This window comes from Pteropus medius, unplaced genomic scaffold, assembly GCF_902729225.1.
Source record: "Pteropus medius unplaced genomic scaffold, Ma_sr-lr_union100, whole genome shotgun sequence".
NCBI classification, from domain to species: domain Eukaryota; kingdom Metazoa; phylum Chordata; class Mammalia; order Chiroptera; family Pteropodidae; genus Pteropus; species Pteropus medius.
This window is the reverse complement of record NW_024344378.1, coordinates 11,699,717-11,717,494: the sequence shown is the minus strand read 5'-3', so window position 1 is coordinate 11,717,494 and position 17,778 is coordinate 11,699,717. Positions and strand designations below refer to the sequence as shown.

The 17,778-nt window shown below is 40.9% G+C and overlaps 1 protein-coding gene across 6 annotated transcripts in view; it reads left to right on the top strand.

The window, feature by feature from the left end:
• VTI1A (vesicle transport through interaction with t-SNAREs 1A) overlaps positions 1 to 17,778 on the top strand; it is a 348,076-nt gene that overhangs the window by 293,126 nt on the left and 37,172 nt on the right. Inside the window, exon 9 of one of the 6 annotated variants that reach the window (XM_039871214.1) lies at positions 14,822 to 14,846. The exons of the other annotated variants lie outside the window; for them this stretch is intronic. Coding sequence (XP_039727148.1) covers positions 14,822 to 14,831 — 10 coding nt within the window. The 3' untranslated portion in view covers positions 14,832 to 14,846. Of the gene's footprint in view, positions 1 to 14,821; positions 14,847 to 17,778 lie in introns of those variants that run through there. 6 annotated transcript variants of the gene reach the window in all.

Genomic DNA, 17,778 nt, shown 5'->3' with positions numbered 1-17,778 from the left:
AGACCGAAGCAATGAAATAAGCTTTCCACGCCTGGGAACAATGATGCCTGTGTCACAGCCAGTCAATGGCTGTTTCAGTGCCTTGTGCCTAATAGACTCTCACCAAACGTTGGCCAATCTGCTGAGTGATATTTGAGGTTGGATCTTGTGATTCGATTTAAAGTTCATTTCTAACACTTCCACCTGGAATTTAAAAACTGAACTCACTTAGTATTTAGAAAAAGTTGTTTTCCATCAAGCTACAGGTCCTATACTAGCACGGACAGAGTTGAGACCAAAGAAAAGTTTAGTATAAGGATGCCAGTAGGTACCGGTACAGTAGCAAATAAGCTCTAAGAGCCCCATTGATCGCTTACATTTGTTTTCAATCTGTGGAAGAAGATTGTCTTGTCCCCGAAGGGACCCAAGCTTAGTTCAGTGTGTCTGAAGGCAATAGGATTCTGGGCCCCTTTCCACTGAATCTTCCCGCCATTTGCTTAGTAAGCGAGGAGAACAGCTCTAGAATTCTGCATTCATCTACCTGGCATTTACTTTCGCTGACCTTTTAGTGTCTCTATCACCTAAAGCATTTTTCCCTCCGCTGTTGCATTATAAGCGCAATCCACATTTCAGACGTTCAAAGCGGGGGGCGGGGAAATACAAATCCCACAGCACAGCAATGCTAATGATCAACGTTTTATTTTTATCGCGTTGACTGTTTCAACCACAAGCTTAAAGAATTATCAAGGCACACCGCATTCATCCAAATAAGCTGGAAATAATAGACTGACCAGAACCAGTGCTGAGAAGGCAAATTTATAAGTCGAGTAATTGAAAATGTAATAAAGAAAAAAAAAACAAGTTACCATAGAACCAGGATCTCTTTTGTGTGTACGTCCAAATTTGTGGGGTTTGGGGTCTGTTTGGTTTTCTTTTTATTACATCACCAGATAATTTTATGATAGCCTACCTGTCACTTCTTCAATGATGATAAACGTGCGATCTGATCTTTTAGAAGAATAAACAGTTCCTTGTTAATTAATTTATACAGCTGTCAGTGAAGCTTTCTCTCTTTTTGCACTCTAAGTGTTTCCCTGCCATAGATTTTCTTGCCGTTTCTGGCAAACCTCCAGCGAGAGCCTGGGATTTATTAGGCTGACTTGGTGCAAAGTCTATTGATTGTGGCCCCGAGGGTAATAACTAAATAGAGCCGGAGCAACAAGTCAATAACACCATTGTTGCTGCAGCCTGCACTCACTCGAGGAGCGAGACTGTTTTACAGCAGCCGAGGGTGATCACGGGCAGATCAGTGTGTTCGACACATGCCGCATGCCCTGTGCGAGCACCGAGGACCGTTTGAAAGCTTTCAGCGGGATCGCTGGAGGATCGGGGTGGGGTACTGGGATTATGAATCCCGTGAACTCCTTCATTATAGCTTAAAGGTTTCAACTTTAGTTTTTAACATCTGCTGCAACCTTGGGGAGCTCTGAAGCAGGGCTGGTGCAAGGGAGTGCAGGAATGGGCTCTGGGCCTTGGCACTAAGTAGTCTGTTCTTGTTCTCACCTGTGTCCTGGAAACAAGATCATCATGAGCAGAGAGGTTCTCTCACAGCTGCTGTCTGTCGTCCATCCATCCCTCCGGCTGTCCATCCATCCCTCCAGCTGTCCATCCATCCCTCCAGCTGTCCATCCATCCCTCTAGGCACCCATCTGTGTGAGGTCTAGCCAATGGCTCCATCTCTAGCTTCTCCTACCCCAGAATATGCTCAACATGAACCATCTAAACAGGAGCGATTGTGACCCCAGAGGAAGTCATAACATTGTAATCTCCTCCCTTCTCAGTCTTGAGTGGCACTGACTTCATTTTAGGAAGCATTTTGTTAAGGCTCGCTTAGAAAAAGAAACCAGTCATGTCTTCCCGAGCTCTTCTTTCTTAATTGCTAGAAGTTCAGAACTCTGACTTTCACATACCCGATGATGGGTTTTTAAATTACGGAAAGCAGAATCAAAGTCCACATCATTCTCTGTCTCTCTCTTGCCTTTTGAAGAATCCTCACCATGCCTCATGGGAGAAATCTGTTTCCATGCCCGGAGGACTGGAAAGTCATGAGACAGGTTCTGCATGTGGCTAGCGCTCACCAGCCTCCCGACCTCTGGGACTCATTCTGGCCAAGCGGTGTCTGAATCGCTGAGATGGACTGAGTTTCTTAGGCCCACTGCATAAAACTCTGAGACCCTGGCCCACAATCCAGGTCCCAAATTGATCACTAATGAGGAAGTGCCTTCCCTTCAGGAGGCAGTGCTGACACAGCCACAAGGCAGCCCTTTATTACACAGACATTTGTCCTTTGAGTCTTTGACATAGGGTGTTATGGAGACAAAGGCAATTTTTACTTTATGAACCATAAAGTAAAAAATAAGACTTCACCAAAGGCATTTATTCTGAATATAAAATCTGCATGGTAGAGATGCCTTCCCCAGTAGTCCCTGGTGGTTATCACATTTCGATTCCATTCCTGACATTCATCAACCAGAGACAAAACTCACCTGCAGGGAGCAGGCCTAGCCATCGAGGGGTCCAAGATCACGAGCGCACAGGGATTCCCTCCCAGTCTCCATAGGGCTCAGGTTTCTGGACGTGGCATTTGCCCTCTGGCTCCCTCCCGAGGAAGTGCTGACATGAAATTAGATTCCTCCCGTGTTGTCATTTAACTTTCACAGAAGCAAATAGGAAGAATTGATGACAGCCAACCCCCTAACAGCCTCGGCAGTCACATCACTCTGGAAAGGTGACCTTTTAGATCCATGACCTGGAATTACCTGTCACCTGGATAAACACCCCCTCATTTTTAACTTAATACCAAGGCCATGGTCTCCAGGTTGCTGAATGGAAGAACTATTGGCTGGCTTCAGGAAAGGCAGACACCTCTGAGCAGTTGTTAGGTTCTTCTGCTGAGGCCATTAGCCATTATTACCCACATTTGTCTTCCTGATAAGAGACAGCGACCATCATGAGCTGTGCCCAAATGTGGCCGTGTGAACCAATTACCCACAAATAACCACAAACCCTTGTGTGACCCAATCGAAACTAAACACAGATCTTTCGCAGCATTTTATATTTTAAAACAAATTTAAGTATTCCGTACAAGACTAAGACTTTTTCCCGTTCATTCCTATTTTGTTAAAAGAATCCTTGGCAAATCGGTGGCAAAATAAAACGTAGGAGGGTTTTTTAAATTACTTTCATGAAAGGTTCAGAAGCATGGAGCAACTCTATTAGGTAGCATTCCTTCTAAACGAAAAAAAAATTTTTTTTGAGAATTTACTCAATACTAACAAAATTTACGAGCAAAAGTGGGCCACTTCTTCCTTCACTGGGAGATATAAGTAACTTTCTCGTCAGATGTTTTTTTGTATCTAAATGAAGAGATCCCTGTTCAATCTGCTTATGTTCAACCCTGTGATCCAAGCCGTTTTTGACACATCAAGATGACCTAAGAGTCGATAAGCTTTGGCAGAGGAAAGAAATATGCAAGAGAAGTTTAGGAGCTGGGGGGGGGGAAATGATAATCTAAGTTGATTTGTAGAATACTTTCAAATTCTCGAAGATGTTTTTATTTGGGTGGCTGTGGAAACCTCAGGTCTGTTTTATCACAGCTTGAAAAGGGAAAAGAGGAAAAACACCAAAGAACACGCACATTTGCAGTTCTTTTGGATCGTATTACCAACATCTCATCTCAAGGTTTCCAGGAGTGGAAGCCAGATATTTACGGTATTATGTACTCTTCCAAGTGTCAGAGGTAGTCAGAATCATCTCAAATGGAATAAACAAGGGGATAAACAGCTGAAAATAATAGCTTTGTGTATTTGCTAGATGCCGAGAAGTCAAAGGGAGTGATGTGTAAGCTCATAAAACAGTGGCTGCTGGGTTTATCTTTTTAAAGGGAGACTGGATTTTGACATGGAGACAAGCATGGCGAGAGTTTTTCAGTTGTGAGCTGACCAGCGATTTTTCTAACTACCACCAATAAAACAAGTGAATACACCTCCATAAGAGACATCATCTACTTTTTGCCTCTTGGGAAAGATTATTCCAAACTCATACACTCATGAAGCCAAGGATAGGAGTCGGACTTTCCTTCAGCCATTTCAGATAATCCAGACGTGAATTTAGAGACTATCACTTAGTCTGTTATCACATGCTTTCCCACGTTTCAAAAACAAATGACCAACTAGGAAACAACTTTATTTGACAATCAGATCTGCTTAAGCAACTATAGCCAGCATTCATTTTTCATCACTTTGTATGTTTTTTGTTTCCTGCATGTCATGGTTTGAAATAATCTAAAAATAGGTATCTGAAGGATTACATAAACAAGTGAGATTGTAGAGAGCAAAATATCTATATTTTCAATTTGCTGTTATGCAGATGCCGTCGTGCTCTGTATAGAAATATTCTTTCTTTATGATATGCTTTTGTCTCTAAGAGTTCCTCTGTTCTTTAGATTTCTCGTGCACTATTTTTCTATTACAACCTATTTATTACTTATTCAGCTCTGTATTGCCGATGTTAATTGTTTAATTCTAAACTTATATCTATGCCTGTAATTTCAATAATTGAGGATTTGGGCAGCACCATGATCTTGGTAGCAAAGGAATTTAATAATATCGCCTATAGTTTGCTCAAATGCATGCACATTAGTTTAGAATAAAACTTCAAAACCTTTGAAAAGAAAATTTCAGAGTAAGTTCATTTTTCTCCTTTGACTTGTTTCAGAAGGCTTTCTGTAATGCCCACATTTACCAAGTATTGCCCAGGTACTAAGTACTAAATTAAGAGCTCACTGTGTGTAATTTTATTTAATCCTTAGGTTAACCTTATAAAGTATATTACATTGTTCCCATTTTATAGATTAGGAAACTAAATATTACTAAAGTTAGTAACTTTCTCAAAGCCTTGTGGCTAAGAGAAAAGAAGACCCTTCTGGTGTCCCACAAGGCCAGCACGATCTCATCTCTGCCTCCCCCCGCCCCGCCCCCCAGCTCACCTCCTTCCCATCATTCTCCTCTCGGACACAATGCCTTCTCTCAGTCCCGATAGCATGCCACTCCAGACAAAGGGCCTTCCATCTACCAGGAATCTTTGTCTCTTTCCGCCTTTCCCCACTTACTCATTAACTCAGTGCCTCCTTCACATCTCAACTCAACATCATCGCCAACTCTGGGAAGCCCTCTCCAGGGCCCCTAGCTGAGCTCAGTCTTGTGGCGGTCACAGGGGTGCAGTCATCAAGCTGGGAGGCACACGGTTGTTCCAGGTGTTGGCACCGTCAGGTGCCCAGCTCAGCATCAGAACTGAACCAGCCTCTTTGCAGGCAGCTCTCAGCGATTGACTGAGTGCAGTAGGGCCCTAGGGCCAAGCCACTTCTGCCCATTGTGAGAGTCCCCCAATGGAAATGAGCTGTCTTTGACCCAGCGCTCCTCATTGGGTTGCCAAGACTTGGTCGCATATGCAGTGTCCAAGGCCCTACCTGCCCTTCTTGCCTCTTTCTCCCTTTGCTTTATAGGGGCAGATCCGCATGATGGGCAGAAGCCTTTCCCTGCCCAATCCTGTTCACAGGTGGCCCCTCCAATAAACTTCTTTTGTTCCTAACTCCATTTCATCTTCCGCTTGCCTAGAAGTCTCAACTGTCACCAGTCCCCTCTTCCAGACTCCCACAGTTTCCTGTCTGCTTCTTTTGTAGCACTTCACAGTTTTGTGGCACTTAGAGTTTGAAGCTGTGTCCTGTGTGCGTGTGATTGTTTTGTTGAGGTCCGTAAGCTCCGTCAGGCCAGGCCCCTGTCCGATTTTGCTTATCATTGCATCCCGAGACCCAGGTCTCTTTCCTTTTACTCCAGAGTAGAGACTTGTGCCCTGGACTGGAGCCACACCACGTCCCATCGCCCTGCTCTGGTGCTTGCTCCACCCTGTGTGTCCGGGGCCGCTTCACCGACTGTAGCTGGTCGAGTGCTGCGACTGTCCACACAGCGCTGAGTGACACATGGAAACCTAGCGCTGACCGGGAAAGAACCCTGGAAAAGGATGTTGCGACGCGGCCCAGATCCCGCGCTCAGGCCTTTGGCCTCCTTGCCCTGCGTGGAAATGCATGCCCTTTCTCCTTGAGGAGCAGATAGGACTTTAGTATTTCCAAGGCCTTCTGAATGAAAACATCTGTATTCGATTTTTCCCATCACAGCGTATTAGTGAAGTCCTGCTGAAGAGCAGCTTGTAGTTGACAAGACTCTCATCAGAAGGTGTCACTGCCATCAGCTGGAATTACAGTGGGGCTGTTAGCGCTGGTGCCCTAGCCAGATACCAGTCTGGGTAATTACGTTAAGTCTACCTAAATTCCCTCCAGACTTCTCACCGGACACAGTATTCATCTCTGCCTTGTGCAAGGGAGTGTTTGCTAAGAGCCTTTCAGCTGCTGCCATAGTTCATTCCAAAAATGGATGCATTCCTGAAGGACCACTTGTCAGGGGGTGTTGTTATGGGGGATTCCTGCTTGAGAGGCCGGCCTGGTTAGATCGCCCCTGAAGCCCTTCACCTTCCAATTTCAATTCTGTGATTCAGTGATTGTCACCTTCAAAATACACCTTCAATCTTGGAACCGTTAAGAGCCTTGTAAATGAAAAAATACTGCCAGATCAAAAGAGTAGAACTTAGTAAAGGAGACGTTTACATGCACACACACCGAAAACATGTGGACACAAACCTGGACATGCCAGGGACCCCGAAATAGTCACGGTTGTATTTTCTCTCTTGAGTGGAGTTGGAAGCCATAATTAAGTGAAGACAAAAGCATATATACGTTGAACGAAAGGCATGTAATCTTGGGGATAATTCTGATGTAATTAGCACAGCAGAACTGCATTAAGGCCCATGTGCAATGAGTGGAATTTTCCAGCATTGATTAAGCCGGACCCGAAGAGAACTAAGTCTTTGTCTGAAGCTGCCAAAAGAAAACAACTTTGGGATATTTAAATTCAGGTTGGAAATTGGTTTGAGTAAGGGATATTTTAACCACAGCTGTTCAAGGGCTAAAAACATATGCGTGTGTGTGCATGCATGCACACACATGCGCACACGCGCGGGCACACACACACACGCACATACACACTCTGCCTCCTCTAGAAACAAGTTAACCAAAGGTGTACATTCCTTCTAAGTTCTCATGATCAACAGATGTAAATGTTCACGGTGTTCAGATGAATTATGGACCCTAATGAGATTTCAATACTGAGCAAACAATAAAAATTTATGCATTGCATAGTTGCCGTGGCCTTTGGCTCCATGGCTAGTGTTCCACCCTTTCAACAGCTTCAGTAATATAATATCCAGCTGGCTTAGAGGTAAGGAAAATTCGAGGGATGAATTGAAATTGTGAGAAATTATTTGATGGATTACTTTGTCAGGGTAATGCATGGCCTTGGCATAATTACCATGGCCACCTTCACCCTTGAGGCAGGTGGTGACAAAGGCCTGCAGGCCTAGGTGCTGAGCCAGTTCCCAAATGTGCTCCTTGCCCTCCTGGTCCCCAGTGTCCGTGGCGTCTAGGCTCTCCTGAACAAATGCCAAACAAGCACATTCCTGTCCTGGTCCAGCAAGCGTGCAGGACAACCGAAAGGCTGCACTTTTCCCGAGAACTGTCATCTGTGTCAGAACGAAAGGAACCAAACAAAAGGCAGACCAACCTTGAAATAAAATGGGGCAAAGACGGGGAAAGGGATGAATGATATCTTTTAAAGCAATACGTTTAAACACAAAGGTGAACACAGGCACGCTAATCCTTTTTCTCTTCTCTTTTTTTTTTATCAATTCAGACCTTGAACTTAATGGTTGTCTGCCTTGTACTTTATAATGTTCAAATCTTAACATGTGATTAATAGCAGATTCCCCGTGCGTACGTGTCAGAGACCACATCTGTAGCAAATCTGCCAGCATATTTCTTAAACTAGTTTTACTTTGGAACCATAAAGTAATTCCTGTTTAGTGAATGAGAATAAACCTATTATACATGAATATAGCTACACCCAGGATCCGCTCTTCGGGGAAGAGAAGTTTCTTATATGATAGGGCAGCTCACATTTCAGTGTTCTGAAGTACTTTTCAGCGTGGCCTTCAACAGTGAGAAACTGTTCCCACCCATTTCTTGGTTTTATTATGATAACAGAAATATATTTGCAGCATGTTGACAAACTCATGTGGAGTAAACAGAGTAGTCTTAATTGTCAGTTCTAATGTTTTAATGCTAAATCGGGCGATAAGTCAATGTTTCAATTTGGCACAGTCAACCACACGTTCTCCAAAAATAGCCTTCGACACTTTTTAAAGCACGTCAGTGGTGTACTTAGGCTCTTCACAAAAGGCTTCATTCTTGTCTACAAATGGCAAACCTCCCCATCATCCCAAGAGTGCCCAACTTAAGCAAGGTTGGAGAAAAATAGACATTTCCTCTGTTTTAAGGCATTTCTTCAACTCTTAACTCTTGTCAAAAAGTAAAGATCTCGGAGTATACAGGGAAAGCCTGCCTGAGAAAGGTTATCTTGATTTTCATTTAACATACGCTCCCACTGATTTTTTTTTAAAGACTCGTCGTCAGTATTTCTGCATAGCTGAAAACATAGCTTCTACCCTGGAGAGAGCTCAGGGCTGTTCATGTTACACTCTGAAGCCATGTGTTTTCACATCATGGCAAAACCCAGGATGTAGGCAGATCCCTCGGCCCCTGTTGGCTTTGCATTTAGTCTTTTCCTTGTTCTCTACTGTAAACCTATACAGAGAAAGACCTTTGCACCCTGAATATAAGCACCATCAGTAATGTTTTCCCACAGAGGCCAGCAGGGTGGCTAAGCAAGACTTAGGACTGGTGGGAAAAGTGGAGAGGAGGGACAGAAGTCCATGCATGCTATAGATGAGAATGAGGGGCTCACTAGGGTGCGTCACATGCCTTCCCAGGGACAGTCACTTCCTTAGGAGGCTTTGTCACAAGAATGACCATGCGGGCTGATGCAAGGAAGCCCCTCCAACAAAGGCAGCTCCAGAGTTTACGAACCCTGTTTCAAAGCCACATAAGGGGATGGTTACAGAAATAATAACAGCCCTTTACTTTTAAAGTGTTCACTATGTGCTGATCACTTCATATGGTTTATCTCATTTAATTCTTACAAGAACCCTGTAAGATAGATATCGTTATTATCCTGAGGCCCAGAGAGGTAAGGACTTTGTCCAAGGTCACACAGCTAAAGAGTGGCAGAGAGCCGGCATCAAACCCAGGCAACTGGCTCCAAGGCTCACATCCTTAACCTCATGCTATGCCATTTTCCGTTGTTTAGATGTTGTCTACTCTTGTCTTTTAGCATAACCTGATTTAAATTTTTCTGCCTTGTCACATTCTCTAACTTTTATCCATGTTTTAATAATGGCTGTAAGATTTTATTGCAAGTTACTAACTTCAAATAATTCATAGTTCCCTTGAATTGTTTTGTTTATAAAGTACCAAAGCGGTTCCTACCACAGTGCATCTGTGCAATTTTGGTAGCTGGGGTAAACAGGCACCTTGGCCCAATCATTAAGTGTGACGTGAGCTGCAGGTTTTCCATAGACGCCTTTTATTAGGTTGAAGAAGTTCCTTTTCATTCGAAGTCTGTAGAGAGTTTCTATCATGAAAAGGTGTTAGATTTTCCCACATGTTTTTTCTGTGTCTAATATGATGATCATATGAGTTTTGTCCTTTATTCTATTAGTGCAGTGTGTTACATTAATTGATTTTCACATGTTAAACCAACCTTGCATTACTGGGATGAATTCTACTTGGTCATAGTGTTTAATCCTTTATTATGGATTCAGTTTGATAATATTTGTATTTTGGTGTCTTATGTTCATGATGGATGTTTCTTGTGATGTCTTTGTTTAGCCTTTGTATCAGGGTAAGACTGGCCTCATAGAATGCATTGGGAAGAATGTCTTCTTCATTTTCTAAATGAGTTTGTGTAGGATCAGTATTATTTCTTCTTTAAATACAACAGGTTCATTCAAAACTGTTTCATTTTAACATTGATGAGATGCTGTAGGAACTTAACTCTTGATTTTATGAATTAGCCTATGGTAAAATTGGTTTCATTGTACGTCCTTTCATTTGAAGTTGCAGGACCTATCACTGACGTTAAATGAAGACTTTATGTGATAGAATTCATTATTTGAGCCGCTGGTGCTGGGCTTTTGTTTGTGGGAAGACTTTAAATTATTAATCCAATTTATTTACTTCTTATAGATCTATTCAGCTTTCTATGTCTCCTTGAATCAGTTTTGATAATGTGTGTATTTCTGTCCATTTCACCTAAACTGTCTAATTTTTTGGCATAAAACTGTTGAGAATATTGTCCTATAATCCTTTTCATTTTCATTAAGTCAGTAGTGATGTTCCTCTTTCATTCTTGATTGGTGATTTTGTCTTCTTCCTCTTTTCTTTGTCGTTCTAACTAAAAGTTTATCAGTTTTGTTGATCTTTTCAAAGAACCATCTTTTGGCTTCATTGATTTTCTCTATTTTCTATTTCCTATCTCATTGATTTCTGCTCTAATACTCCCTTTTTTCTGCTAGTATTGGGCTTAATTTGCTCTTTTTCTAATTTCTTAATGTGATTGCTTAGATTATTGATTTGAAACTTTTATTTTTTTCCTAATTAGACAAATAAATTTCCCTCTAAGTTCTGCTTTAGTTGCATCTCACAAATATTGATATTGTTTCATTTTCATTTATTTCAAAATGTTTTCTAATTTCCATTATTTTTTGTTTGACTCATGAGTTTGTTATAAGTGTGTTACTTAATTTTCTAATATTTGGGGATTCCCCAAATTACTTCCTTTTGTTGTTAATTTCTAATGTAGTCCTACTGTGATTGGAGAACATGTTTTTTATGATTTCGGATCTTTTCAATTTGTTGAGACTTGTTTTATGGCCCCATATATGGTCTGTGCTGGGGAATATTCCATGTGCTTTTTAAAAGAATGTGTATTCTGCTGTTATTAACTAGAGTGTTCTAAAAATGTTAATTAGATCCAGTTGGCCAATAGAGTTGAAGTCTTCTATATCTTTGCTGATTTTTTGTCAAGTTATTCTATCAGTTTTTTGAAAGGACAGTATTGAAATCTCCAAGTATAATTAGTAAACTTTTTATTTCTTCTTTCATCTGTCAGTTTTGGCTTAATGTATTTTGGATTTGGTTGTTAACTGTGTATATATTTATAATTGCCCTATCTTCCCGATGCACTGATCCGTTTATATTTCTGAAATATTCCTTTTTTTCCTCTGGGATTGTTTCTTATCCTAAAGTCCATTTGTCTGTTATTAATATAGACACTACAGCTCTCTTATTGTTACTGTTTGCATGGCATATGTATTTCTATCTTTTAACTTTCAAACTTTATGTGCTTTTGAATCTAAAGTATGTCTGTTGTAGATAGCATGAAGTCTAATATTTTTTATCCAGTCCGGCAATCTGCTGTTGGACTGGAGTATTTACTCCAGTAACATTACTATGATTTTTTATCTTGTTGGATTTATGTCTGCCATTTTGCTGTTTGTTTTCTGTATGCCTAATGTGTTTTCTCTTTCTCTGCTTCTCCTTTTCTGCTTTCTCTTTTAAAACAGATATTTTTGGTACATCATTTAATTTATCTTTTTTAGAACTACAGTGTTATTTTTTTAAGTCTTTGCTCTGAAAGTTGCAATATATATCCTAACTTTTCACAATCTACTTCAGCTTATAACTGACTTAATTCTAATAAAATATAGCAACTTTATTCCAATATAGTCTTCTTCCCTCTTTTTTTGTACTATAATTTTCATATCTATGTCATAAACTCGACAATATTGAGTTACTATTGTTGCTTACGCAGTCTTTATGCTTTTTAAAGAAATTAAGGAAAGAAAAGAGAAAATATATATACAGTCTTTTCTATTTACCATTTCCAGTGTTCTTCATTTCCTTCTGTAGATTTGAGTTACCACCTGGTGTCATTTCCTTTCAGCCTGAAGGACTTCATTTAGTATTTCTTATAAGGCAAGTCTGCCAAAAAAGAAAAAAAAAAGCGGGGGGAGGTTTTTTTCTCCTTTGCTTATCTAAAAATGTCTTTATGTCACCTTCATTTTTTTTTAATTTATTTTTTTTAATGGTAACATTGGTTAACGAAATCCAATACGTTTGAGCTGTACACTTTAACAGTAAGGCGTATATATATTTATACTGTGCACTCACCTCCCATAGTTCGATTTCTTTCTCTTCCCCCTACCCTTTGGTAACCACTAGTCTATAGTCCACGTCCATGAGCCTGTTTGTTTGTCCTGTTTGTTTGTCCTGTTTGTTTGTCGCTTTTAGTTTTATATCCCACATATGAGTGATGTCATGTGATTTTCAACTTTTTCTGTCTGGCTTATTTCGCTTAGCCATGATTATCTTGAGGTCCATCCATGTTGTCGTAAATGTCAGTATTTCATCTCTTCTATGGCTGAGTCATATTCCATTGTATATATGTACCACAGCTTCTTTAGCCAGTCATCTGTCGTAGGACACTTTGGTTGCTTCCATGTCCTGGCCACTGTAAATAATGCTGCTATGAACATCGGTGTGCAAATATCTTTTTGGATATAGGTTTTCAAGTCTTTGGAGTAAATACCCAGTAGAGGAATTGCTGGATTATATGGCAGATCAATTCTTAGTGTTTTTGAGGAAACTCCATGTTGTTTTCCATAGTGGCTGTACCAATTTGCAGTCCCACCAGCAGTGTATGAGGGTTCCATTATCTCCGCATCCTCTTCAACATTTGTTATTCTTTGTCTTGTTGATTATAGCTATTTTAACAGTCACCTTCAGTTTTGATGGATAGTATTGCTAGATATAGGATTCTTGGAAGACAAGTTACCCCCACCCCCACCCCTTTCACCACTTTGAATATCTTGTTCCAGTGTCTTCTGCCGTTGTTTCTTATGGGAAGTCAGGTATTATTTATACTTTTGTTTGCCTGTATATAATGAGTTAATTTTTTTTTTTTTGCTACTTCAAGATTTCCTCTTTCTGCCATTATTTCTTCGAAGATATTTTTCTGCCACTCTCTCTCTCCCTGCTCCTTCTGGGACTCCCATTATTGGTACGCTTGTTATTGTCACACTGGTCTCTGAGGCTCTGCTCATTTTTCTTCAGTCTTTTTTTTCTTTGTCTTCTTCAGATTGGATCATTCTGTTGACAAATGTTCAAGTTCCACGATTCCTCTTCATTTCATTCATTGTACTTTTCGACTTCTAGAACTTTTTTATAGCTCCTCTTTCTCTGTCAAGATTCTCTATTTGTTGAGGCATCGTCATCATAATTTCTTTTAATTAAGCATAGTTTCCTTTAATTCTTTGAATATATATATAATAACCGCTTTGAAGTCTTTGCTAAATCCAACATTAGAACCTCTCAGAGTCAGTTACTACTGACTGTTTTTCTTCTCCTGATAATAGATCACACTTTTTCACTTTTTCTTTTTCTTTTCTTTTTGACATATGATAGTTATTGGAAATGAGACATTTAGATGATTTAGATGATTTAGATTGTAACAGCTCAGGGTTCTGATATTTTTAAGTAGCTTGCCTGAAAATAATCTGCAGGATCTATCTCCCCTGCAGTGTGCTCAGTTGTTAGTTTGTTTTTTTATTCTTATTTTTATTTTATGAGCTTGGCTTCCTAGGGGTTGCCCCTTTGTGTGCATAGCTTAGTGGCTAGCCAACGATTGAGCAGAGGTTATGCTCAAAAATCTTGAGCCCATAAAGCTTCCATCCTCTGCCGAGTGACACGTATGTGTGTTGAGCACATTCAAAGTTCAGCAAGTTCTTGAGCTTGCCTTGGCTTTGCCTTTTCACAGGTGTCACTCAGGTCTCCCCAGTATATGCTTATACTTTGCCAATCAATAAGAGATGTGCAGAGAGCTCATCTGGCACTTTTATGGCTCTCTCGTTTCTGGGATCGTCTTATGACATTCCTGATTGGTCTGTCACTCAACCCAACCAGGACTGCAACCTAAGGCTAGCAGAACTGTGGATTTTCCCCTGTTCATTCTCCTACTAAGTTTGCTCCTTTTCCTGACAGTGAAACTGGGCATGGGTTTTGACCTGTGCTCCAAATCAAGTCAGCCTTCTCAGTCAGCCCCACCCTAGCAAAACCATCATTCTAGCCAATTAAGTGAGGGGGGATGAGGTAGGAATGTTCTTCCCTGAAGTTCTGCCAGCTTTCTATGAATAAACACTTCTGAATTTGTTTTTTGCCCTCGGTCATTATCCAAAGCCCTAAAAGGATCATTTTAACAATTGTTCAGTTCTATACTTGTTGTAGAGAGAGTAAATTTGCCAGCCTCATAGCTGGAAGACCCCTGGTAGAAGGATTTTGCTAGTCTGTACAAAATGTTTGTATAAAATATTTAAGATGTGGCAATAAGAGATCTCATCTCGGCCTGAGGTTCTCTGAGGTGGTTAATGGCCAGCTCCAGGAGCTTTCATTCCACTCATTCTACCATGGACCATCTGACTGCCCACGTCTTATCTGCAAGGTTTCTATCAGCTTCCAATCCGGGGCAGCTCTTTGCCCATTAACCTACCCAAAGGCAACAGGTGGGACCTGTTTTGGGCAGAACTGTTGAAGAAAAATGGCCTAGTCATCTGCTTGTTTCACTTTCATTTATCTCTGCCATCTGAGAATACAATACGAATAGCATCAAGCCCGACAAAAGGTACATTCTGATATTATTTTCAGTTTTTTTTGTCTTGACAGAGAAGACTAAGCATGGATATCAGAAATACGTACCACAGAAAATAAGAAGGATGGACTCAGTGGAAGGCCAGAGGGGGGTAGCGCTGCTTGTTCTCTTTCTCTATACATATTCTTTTTAAAAAAAGAAAAAAGTTTAAACCCCACCGCCCACTCGTCAGGTGATCGGAGACTGTAGTTGTAAAAATGTGCTGCAGGCAGAAGTTCAGAAAAATCCCAGAAAGTGTTGAAAACATCTCTAAACAAGGTATTTTTCTCCTGCACCTTTCTTGCTAAAGGTCCCAATTGCTGCCAAGAAAGCTAGTGAGAATGTTAGCTGCCAAATAAAAAATTTATGACAGTGTTTGGCAAAGGACTATCTCGCCTGCCTGTTTTATACACTTCCACAAGGCCCTTGAAGGCGGCCTCTCTTTCTTCTCCTCTTCCTCCCCGCCCGCCCCCCGCTTTGGGTACGTATACCTTACTGATCACGGTTCTGGGTTTGTTCTCTAATAAAAGAGCAAACTCCTATAAAGTAGGATTAAAAATATAACTTTTTCCCCCTTCGGTAGCCTCTGAAATGTGAGGGAAATGTTTTCTAGATACGATGTTTGCCAAGGAGGGAGAAAGGAGATGCTGGGTTTGCTCGTTTAGAATAGACGCGTGTATAAGAAAATGAACAAGAACCTTTCAGTTAACGACTGTAGACTCTTCGTGGCAGAAGGAATCTTCAAAATCCCCCAGTCCTTGCATACTTCCACACCCCACACTTTGCAGAAGGAGACGGTGTTCTGCCTACGGTCACACATCCAAGGCCACCTGGGAGGACAGCCTGGCTGCAGTCTCGGTACCACTGTCTACCCCGCCACGGTGCACCACAGCCCATCGTTGCTTTTGTGTGTTAGGGTTTTCACACACACACACGTGCACTTACAGCATCTTTTATGAGCATTAGAATTCTAGGCTTCCCAGCTTTATGAAAATTAAAATACTTCCTTCCCTAAATTTTTTTTTTAATCTAACACATTAAAACTGAGTCAAGATAGGGCTGCGATACTCCTGAAATGGCACTGCCTACCCATATCCATTAAGTCTCCTGGCTGTGTCGTTAAATGCTTATTACGTCAGCCATTCAATAGGGCAGAAGGGGCGATGCCGTTATTTAGGAAAGGAGTTTTCTTGAATGGAGTTTGGATGTTGATAGTAATAATTACATAGGCTGGTGGTGAACTCCCTGAAATATTTTGCCTGCCTGTCTGAGAAAACAAAATTATCTGTCTCGGTCTTTTCAAAACAGTGATCAGATTATGCTTTCAGTCGTTAATGAGTGCCATTAGCACCCATTTTATCATTCTACCTGATTCAGAAGCTTCGCTGCTCTCCTGTTCTTTGCCTCACTTGTCAGTAGAGGCATCCGCCGTCATCATCGCATGGCTCAGTGATGTCAAAGCACCCAGCCAGGCTGTGGCTGCCTTTCGCTGTGGCTGTATTGGGGAGTGCGTGTTATTTGATATAAACTAGTGCGGACAGAGCAGGAGTAAGCGGATTATTTCAGACAGCATTAGGAGGCAACCGGAGGAAGATTAGCCCGACATGAGGCAGATATCATAAGCAAATTAGAAAACCTCCCCAATTAGTACAAGAAACCCAGATTTGTGCTGTTTGTGATCTTCCGCTGAAAGGCAAAGTGTCGATGTTACAGGCTCTAGTCTTGATTTAAGTTGAAATGTTGGCATTTCCTATCAGTGCGTGTTAGCATCTGAGACTGTGTACTGGCCTCATAAATGAAGTAAATCCCTGTTCTCTGCAGCTGCCAAGTAGTCCCGATTCTGAGGTTCTATACGTTAGGGAATGTTTTATTTGGCCCTGGAATAATCTCTAGGGCATATTATAATATTTCTATACTGGGAATATCTGACATGACTCCAGTGTCTCACACTTAATCTCTCTTTTGTTTGTTTGTCTCGCGGAACATGGATCATGCTGAAGTCATAAAAATGGAGTATGCAAAATGCCAGATGCTACAAATGCAATTAGATACTTAAAAATAGTTTCCTTGGTGGCACTGCTGGATATCTGAACTGGGTCTTGTTTTTCTAAACGAGGTGGCACTTTTCTGCTAAGCGACTGATTGTGTGCTCCAACAGGAGGCACGGGGTCCCCTTTTGAGGCCACCATGCAAAGGATCAGGTCATCCTAGAAATCAGACCAGGCACTGTTGTCCTTCCAACTTCATGGCAGTCCCAGATGTGTGCTGTTTTTCTCCAAGTGTGCTATGTAGTCACCTGCTTCTTGACCAATGATGATTTGCAGTCAAGTGGTATGTGGCAGAAGCCGTCAACAGACTGAGCCCAAGTCATGTGAAGGAAATGGGGGTGCATACACTCATCTTAGAATCTGAAATGCGTTTCACATAAACTTTCATTTCACCAGAATTCAAACAACTACAAAACTCAAAATGTACTTTTCATCCTTATCCAAAGAATAAGATGATGTTTTTGTATATGTGTTTGGAGGCTGAATTGTTCTCTTCCAGTTGTAAAAATAGCACACATTCGTTACCAAAGAAATTATACGGTGAATCATAGATGTTTTAAAACTCACCATGATCCCGACACCTAGACACAATCGTTACTATCATTTCGATGTGTATCTTTCCAATTTTTATTTTAAGTTTATATATGTATTTTTCTTTTTGAAAAATTGAGGTCATAATATACATGCTATTTATAACTTTGCTTTTTAAGTAATATATTATGGTCAAGAAAATTGGTGGTCGAGTGACGTGTAGGATAGGACAAGATCTTCTTACACCTCTGAATCATCAGGAACAAATTTTTCAATGTAGTTTTAGTATTAATTCTATTTTAGTATGTTTTTTATTGGAAAATTATTAGTATCCAAATGGCGTCTGTGACAACTCTCAACTCACCGATGTTATATGAAATATTATCATATCATCATACTCCTTTGAGCATTGC